Source organism: Chlorocebus sabaeus, chromosome 4 (genome assembly GCF_047675955.1).
Source record: "Chlorocebus sabaeus isolate Y175 chromosome 4, mChlSab1.0.hap1, whole genome shotgun sequence".
NCBI classification, from domain to species: Eukaryota; Metazoa; Chordata; class Mammalia; order Primates; family Cercopithecidae; genus Chlorocebus; species Chlorocebus sabaeus.
The window spans coordinates 58,918,845-58,927,422 of NC_132907.1; the positions used below are offsets into that span (position 1 = coordinate 58,918,845).

An 8,578-nucleotide genomic window follows, 5' to 3' on the forward strand; every position below is an offset into this window, starting at 1 on the left:
TAGATGGTTTATTTGTAGTCTCACTCTTTTGATGTAGGCACTTATAGCTATACAATTTCCTCTTAGTATTATTTTCACTGTATCTCATAGGTTTTGGTATGTTTTGTTTTCATTATCATTTGTTTCAATAAATTTTTAAATTTCCTTCTTAATTACTTCATTGACCTACTGGTCATTCAGGAGCATATTGTTTTATTCCATGCGTTTGTATAATATCCAGAGTTCCTCTTGTTATTGACTTATAGTTTTATTCCATTGTGGTCTAAGAAGGTCGTTGATATAATTTCGGTTTTTTTGAATTTCATAAAAGTTGTTTTATGGCCTAATGTATGGTCTACACTTAAACATGGTCCATGTGCTGAGGAGAAGAATGTCTTTTTTGCAGTCATTGGATGAAAATTTCTACAAATATTATTAGGTTCACTTAATCTGTAGTGCAGATTAAGTTCAATGTTTCTTTGTTGATTTTCTGTCTGGATGTTGTGTCCAATGCTGAAAGTGTTACATTTTCCATCTATTATTGTATTGGGGTCAATCTCTCTCTTTACCTCTAATAATGTTTGCTTTATATGTCTGGGGGCTCCAGTGCCTATATATTTATAATTGTTATATGTGTTTGCTGAATCAACCTTTATAAAACTATATAGTATCCTTCTTTGTCTCTTTTCATGGTTTTGTCTTGATATCTCTTTTATCTGATGTAAGTATAGCTACTCCTTCTTTTTTCTTGGTTTCCACTTTCATGGAATATCTTTTCTATTCCTTTTTTTTCAGTCTGTGTTTTCATAGGCAGTGTGTTTCTTGGAGGCAACATGTTAAGTCTCTTTTTTTATTCATTCAGTCACTCTTTCTGTTTTGATTGGAGAGTTTAGTCCGTTTACATTCAATGTTATTATTTGTAAGTAAGGACTTACTCCTGCTATTTTGTTATTTGTTTTCTGATTGTTTTATGATCTTCTCTTTCTTCTTTCTTTTCTTCTTGTCTTCCTTTTAGTGAAAATTATTTTCTCTGGTAGTGTGTTTTAATTTCTTGAATTTTATTTTTCATGTATCTGTTTTAAGTTTTGTGATTTGAGATTACTACAAGGCTTGCAAGTAACATCTTATAACCCATTATTTTAAACTGATGACAACTTAACTTTGATTGCAAAAAGAAACAAACAATTAAGCAAAAAGGAACAGTAATAAAAATTCTACACTTTATCTCCCAGTCCGCTAAGTTTTTGTTGTTTCTATTTGTATCTTATTATATTGTCTAAGCTCACTTATTCTTTCTTCTGCATGATCAGTTCTTCTGTTAAGAGACTCTGAGGCATTCTTCAATATGTCAATTGCATTTTCAACTCCAGAATTTCTACTTTTTTATTTTTAATTCTTTCAGTCTCTTTGCTAAATTTAGCTGATAGGATTCTGAATTTCTTCTCTGTGTTATCTTGAATGTCACTGAGCTTCCTCAAAACGGTTATTTTGATTTCCCTGTCTGAAAGGCCACATTTTTCTGTGTCTCCAGGATTAGTTGCTGGTGCCTTATTTGGTTCGTTGGGTGAAGACATGTTTTCCTGGATGGTCTTGATGCTTGTAACTTGTTCATCAATGTCTGGGCATTGAAGAGTTAAGTATTTCTTCTAATCTTTGCAGTCTAAGCTTGTTTGTACCTATCCTTCTTGAGAAAGCTTTCCGAGTGTTCAAAGGGAATTGAGTGTTGTGATCTAAGTCTTTGGTCACTGCACCTGTGTCTGCATTAGGGGGCACTCCAAGCCCAGTCATGCTGACTCTTGCAACCTTGTAGAAATACCAGCTTGGTGGTCTTAGGTAAGAGCCAGGAGAATTCCTTGGATTACCAGGCAGAGTCTCTGAGTCTCTTCTCTTACTTTCCCATATACCAACAGAGGTTCTCTCTCTCCCTGTGCTAAGCTGCCTGGAGTTGGGGGAGGGGTGACACAAACACTCTCATGACCACCTCCACTGAAATTGTGCTGGATTATGCTTGAAACCAAACACAGCACTGGACCTCGTCCAAGACCTGTGATAACTATTGCCTGGTTACTGCTGATGTTTATTCAACGCTCAAGAGCTCTTTAGTCAACAGGTGGTGAATTCTTCCAAGCCTATACCTTTCCCTTTAGGGCAGCAGGTTCCCTTCTGGCCCAGGTTGGGTCTAAGAATTCTGTCTGGGAACTGGGTCCTGGAATTGGGAATTGTAGGGATCTACTTACTCTCTTCCCTCCCTTCCTAAAGCAGGAGTCTCGCCTGTGGCCACCCCACCCCAGGCCTGTGAGAAGTACTGCCTGGCTACTGCTGATGTTTATTTTAGGCCCAAGGGCTTTTGAATTAGCAGGTGGTGAATCCTGCCAGGCTTAGGTCTCTCCCATCAGGGCAGTAGATACTCATCTGACCCAGGGCATGTCTAGCAATGTTGTTCAGGCGCTAAGGCCTAGATGTGGAGATGTTAGGATTCTCCTTGGTGCTTAATTTTACTGCAGCTAAACTAGTACCCAAATTGCAAGACAAAGACTTTTTAACTCTTCTCTCTCCTCTCCTCAAGGAAGGAGTCTCTCCTGGAGCTGTGGGCTGCCCTGCCTGGAGTTGGGGGAGGGGTGACACAAGCACTCCTTTGGCTGCCCTAGCTGGTGTCTCACCAGGTCATGTGCACTCCAGGAATTTTAGTTCCTGTGGCCTAGATTGCCTTTCAAGTTTATTTAGAACCCCAGAGCACTTTAGCCTGCGGTGGTTGGTCTAACCAGCACTCAGGTCCCTACTGCTGAGGTGGATGATTCCCTTCTAGCAAGGGCTGGTCTAAATGCTCCCTGCATGGGTGCCAGCTGAATTCTTCCCTGTGTTGCTTTGCTCTGTGACTGCAGAGCACTGACTTCCAGTGCAAAGTCTATAGCCTCTGTGCTCTGCCTCCCCTAAGCACACAGATTCTCTCTCTGCACCACATGGTAATTGAAGACTGTCATTCCTACCTTCTCAGTGCCACTTTCCTCGGTATGATGTTAAAACCAGGAATGGTGATTGCTCACCTGATTTTTTTTGTTGTTGTTGTTCTTTTGAAGGTGTTTTCTTGTGGATAGCTGTTAATTTGGTATTCCTGTGGGGGGCACAATCACTTCAGGGTTCTCTTCTGCCATCTGGCTCCACCTCCCTATAGCATTGCTGCTTTTAAAAAATCTTTCTCTGTGGTTATAATCTGCAGTCCTGTGGGTGAACTACTGAGGTAGAGGATGAAGTATGTATAAAAAGATCAGTGACCGAGACTATCATAAAACATTAGAGTAAAACATACTAAAATGGTACATTTTGTGTAGATGGAGAGGAGCCTTACCCTATTCTGCCGCCATTTCTGCCTGCAAAGGAGGTGTTCTCCCAGCTTCTCCATTCCAGCCTCCAGAAATCCCACTCCTCATGTTGGACCCTGGCCACCTACTAGTACTCTTCCAGATACTATTACCTCTAGTCTGACCTTGGAAAACTCCTGTGACTCCCTGAGCCTATAATGGGTGGAAGGTCAAGAAAGGCCCTGATAGTAGGGTCAGGACTTCAAGAAGAAAGATGTTCTCACCAACACAAAGGACATGACCACAGTGCAGCTAGTATTGCGCTATCCTAGGAGCTATAATAATAGCTTTGGGACAGTGAGGACAGGGCACTGTGTTAGTAAATAGTCTGGCTTTCATTTTCTGGTCAACTAGGCTTTCACCAATAATTTTGTCACCTCTTTACCTTGGTAATCTTTCTCTAGGACTTGGAGAACTTCATTGCCAAGTTTGGGGACTCTGGTTTTGTCCTTGTGACCTTGGGCTCCATGGTGAACACCTGTCAGAATCCGGAAATCTTCAAGGAGATGAACAATGCCTTTGCCTACCTACCCCAAGGGGTGATATGGAAGTGCCAGTGTTCTCATTGGCCCAAAGATGTCCACCTGGCTGCAAATGTGAAAATCGTGGACTGGCTTCCTCAGAGTGACCTCCTGGGTAAGGGCTGCCCAGGACTGCTCTTCTCCTTCCACTGACCTGTCTTTGGGGCTCATCTGGGCTCTGTCCTTTAGCTGGACATTTGAACCCACTGTTGAATGGCACAGGTAAGGCTCAGTGGACAGAAAAGTAGCAGCCAGTTGGAGTTCTTGGGAAACAAGGCTATACTTCCAATGGGATCAGATGTCAAAGCAGCCATCTTTCCTTCATTCTTTTCTATCCCAGACCTGATGTCTGCAGTCCTATGTGATATTCCTCTCAAGTCTCTTTAACCCTACTGCATTTGGTCTTGGACAAGGTCACCCAAACAAAATTAAAGACAACCCATCAACTCTGAATGTATATACCAGGGATTGGGAGAGTTGCCACTCGCTTTAGTGACTTTGTGAGCACCAGTTTGGCCACATGGACTTACACAAACACACATCCACACATAAATATGGACACATCCTCTTCATTTACTAAGGGTCTGAGCAATTTCTACCATCACAAGATTAATGCCAATGATGTCTTTAGGATGTGCCAACATACCTATGTGCCAGGCTTAGCAACTTCACAGTTCGTGATTTGGTCTACTGAATCATCTGGGACTAGAGAGCTCCCTCACTCCCAACAGGTTTTCTCCATGCCAAGTGTTGCCATAGACACTGACTAGAGCAGAGATTCATAACCATGATTATGGCTCAAAAGAATCTGGGCAATTTAAGAAGTAGATTCCTGGTCCTACTTCTGTAAATATATATTTTAAAATTCTGGGGCCGGGCATATGCCTCCCATTTCAAAGAAGAGACAAGGAGTCTGATGCACATTGCAGTTGAGTGACCCAGGTTGAGATGTGCTTGTCATTATCAACAATCACTGTAGTTAGCTCTAAGTAATGCTGGCATGGAAAGACAGGAACTGGAAATACAGAGGTGAAAGATCCAGTCTACTTTCAAGGGGCTTCTCATATAATTGAGGACACCATACAGTCAATACAAGTTTTATGAGTGACACATGAGTTGTGCTGTCAACAAATATGTCAGAAATACAAGAAAAGGGAAATTAGCTGTCAGTGGATAAAAGAGGGCTCAATATAGACAGACAGAGGAGGTAGAAACAGAGACACACAGAATACAGATGAGAGAAGCAAAGAGAGGCACAGAGAGGACAGAGAGAAGGAAGAATGGATGGACAGATAGAGATGAATGCCTTGCTTAACACTCTTCTCTACAGAAGTCACTCAATTCTAAGCCTTAGCTGAGTTTCTGGCTGAGGGAAGATGTTTCCATTTGATAACAATGCTTGGAATCTTGTATCTTGGAACTGTAACCTTGGATGTGTCCCAAGCAGTCATTAGATACAATGTCTCTAACACACCGCTAGATCCACTTGGCACTTTCTTATCCCCTTCATCTCTGCCTGATATCTTGAATTTTTCATCCTGAAGTGTCCCACCCTCTTTCTTATTTACAACAGCTCACCCCAGCATCCGTCTGTTTGTCACCCATGGCGGGCAGAATAGCATAATGGAGGCCATTCAGCACGGTGTGCCCATGGTGGGGATCCCTCTCTTTGGAGACCAGCCTGAAAACATGGTCCGAGTAGAGGCCAAAAACTTTGGTGTCTCTATTCAGTTAAAGAAGCTCAAGGCAGAGACATTGGCTCTTAAGATGAAACAAATCATGGAAGATAAGAGGTATGCAGCTCTCTGGGGTTGTGGTCGTAATGAGGAATGAAGGCAAAAACACTAAGGGTACTGTGGGAGTCTGTTTCCTTGGTTTTGCTTTAGATTAAAACTGTATTTTCTGGGACATGGGATAATATGTGCGTGATGCCAACAGCTGACCTGTGTCCTCTGAGAGCAAGACTAGAACATTTAAGTTAGATGTTAAGAATCATTTCCTACCTTTTCATTTTGGAGAACCTGGACTATGTGCACAGGGTCTCTGTGAGCTGTATTTCAGGTCAATTGGAATTCAGGTCAGCGGGATTCCAACTGAGGCAGGAGATTGCCTTTCTGTTCCCCAAATACTCCACACTCTTCTTCCCCTTGGCCTTTTGTTTGTGGTGCTGCCTCTTCACATACTGGCTCCTTCGTCACATTCCGGTCTCATCTCCAACCCATTTCTTCTTATAGTTCACCTCCGACAGTCCTAAGTAACCTCTTCTCTCACCCACTCCCATTATATCATTTCCTTCTTAACACTTCTTAAGGTCTGCAATTACCTCAGTTATTTATGTGTTTGTTTACAGAGTCTCTTTATGTTGCCCAGGCTGGTCTCAAACTCCTGGGCTCAAATGATCCTCCCGCTTCAGCCTCCTGAGTAGCTGGGATCACATAAGCCACTATGCCTGGCTTATGTTTTCATTTATTATTTGTCCCCTTCACCTTCCAGCCAGAGAGTGGAGAGTTAGCTTAATGAGGACAGCAGCATGTGTCTCTTGTTTTCTGCTATCTTCTTAGTGCCTAGCACATGGTGTGCCACAAAGTAAATGGTTAATGAGTTTTAGTTAAGTGAGGCAATAGAAGGGGCCCAGTGACCTTCAAGGTAACTAACTACATATCCAGCACAGTGATCTCATGTGAAGAGAAAAATACACCTATTGTAATAAGTGAAAGGCACTGAATAATTTATTGGAGATTCAAGGGCACAAACCAAAATCATACCTAAAGGCTTAACATGTATTAGGAGACACTCAGCAATTCTCGCTAGATGACTTAAAACAACCACATAGCTCATGGCTCTTAGCCCTAGAAGAGTCATTAAATTCCATGGGTTGGTTAACTTCAGATCAGTTGTATATATTTGCAATTCATGTATTGCCGATGGTCATTTTCTGAAAAATGTGTTTGTAACTTTCACTGGATTTTTCAATGACCTAGGCCCAAAATGACCATTCTGAGCTGGGATGGTCCTCAGACGTTGTACATAACTAGGGCCAGCTTCACAATTTGTAGGACATGGTGTAAAATAAAAATGTGGAGCCTCCTATTATAAAGTTTGAGAACTTCGACATGGTGAAACCAAGTACAGGATGCTACTAAGTATGTGGTACAAATATGCAGCCTGCAGCCCAGGAAGTCAGCCCTGGTCAACATGACGTTCTGATGGTGCAGGAATGTGTAGGCTTTAGCCTGTGCCTGACATTCCCTACAGTGAGATTTGTCATCCCATCTAGAGACTGGCACAATGGAGGTGCTACATGTATATATATAATAATTACATCATATATAATTTTCCTAGGGTACATGATAAACCTCCTTGGAGTAGGCACTAGTCTTTGTGGACTCAGTCACTTTTTCGAAGTTTAAGACTTTCAGCATTATGCATGGATCTTTGCATGTAGGTGTCATGATTAAACTTCAAGGGGACCCAGATAAATTATGGCAAAGCCAACAAAATTTCCTTGAAACTTAGTCTTTTGTGCATCATATAGAACGGATCACACATTCTAACTCTTGTGAGGTCACATTAGTAATGCCTGCTCTCTGTCTCTCTCAACAGGTACAAGTCTGCAGCAGTGGCTGCCAGCGTCATCCTGCGCTCCCACCCGCTCAGCCCCACACAGCGGCTGGTGGGCTGGATTGACCACATCCTCCAGACAGGGGGGGCAACTCACCTCAAGCCCTATGTCTTCCAGCAGCCTTGGCATGAGCAGTACCTGCTTGATGTTTTCGTGTTTCTGCTGGGGCTCACTCTGGGCACTCTATGGCTTTGTGGGAAGCTGCTGGGTATAGCTGTCTGGTGGCTGTGTGGGGCCAGAAAGGTGAAGGAGACATAAGGCCAGGTGTGGCCTTGGCGGAGTCTGTTTGGTGGGTAATGTCACCATTTCTAGGGGGCTTCCCACTAGTTCTGGCAACCCTGTTCTCCAGTCCTTCTAGTTATCTCCTGTTTTCTTGAAGAACAGGAAAAATGGCCAAAAATCATCCTCTCCACTTTGCTAATTTTGCTACAAACTCATCCTTACTAGCTCCTGCCTGTTAGCAGAATTCTTTTCAGTCCTCTTGTCCTCCTTTGTTTGCCATCAGCAAGGGCTGTGCTCTGATTCTGTCTCTAAGTGACCTGGAACACTGACCCTCAGATTTCCAGCCTTAAAATCCACCTTCCTTATCATGCGCCTCTGAATCACAGCCTGACCATTCCAGACTCCCTGTCCAGATCTTCTCAGCCTCTTTCAGTCACCATCTGTCACGGAATAACATTGAGAAAGACACCTTGCATATTCTTTCCGTTTCTGTTCTGTTCTCCCACATATTCTCTTCAGTGCTCAGGAACTCCGTCCTGTGCTTGAGAGTTCAGGGCCAGACACACGCTTGCAGGTCTCCACATTGGGTCCCTGTCTCTGGTGCCCACAGAGAGCTCCTTTGCTGATCAGGCATGGAGACTGTAGGTTTCCAGATTTCCTGAAAAGTAAAAGTTCACAGAATTATCTCCTTGCAGCCTCACTAAACATTTGACCAAGAGATTACTGTTCTAGTTGCCCAGAATTCTGTCATCTGGCTACTCAAGGCTATCGGGGAATGAGGCAGGTCTGTGCACTGGCAGCTGGTCAGGATGAAGGCAGCGGGAAGTGAGTGGAGGGTTAGCCAACCTGTAGGGTCTGAAGAATGGGAAAAGTGG

General features: G+C 43.1%; 1 protein-coding gene across 1 annotated transcript in view; it reads left to right on the forward strand.

Moving 5' to 3' along the window:
• LOC103215129 (UDP-glucuronosyltransferase 3A2) overlaps positions 1 to 8,110 on the forward strand; it is a 30,318-nt gene extending 22,208 nt beyond the window's left edge. The window contains exons 5-7 of the mRNA XM_007961372.3: positions 3,743 to 3,974; positions 5,433 to 5,652; positions 7,463 to 8,110. Coding sequence (XP_007959563.3) covers positions 3,743 to 3,974; positions 5,433 to 5,652; positions 7,463 to 7,739 — 729 coding nt within the window. The 3' untranslated portion in view covers positions 7,740 to 8,110. The remainder of the gene's footprint in view (positions 1 to 3,742; positions 3,975 to 5,432; positions 5,653 to 7,462) is intronic.
• The last annotated feature ends 468 nt before the right edge of the window (positions 8,111 to 8,578 follow it).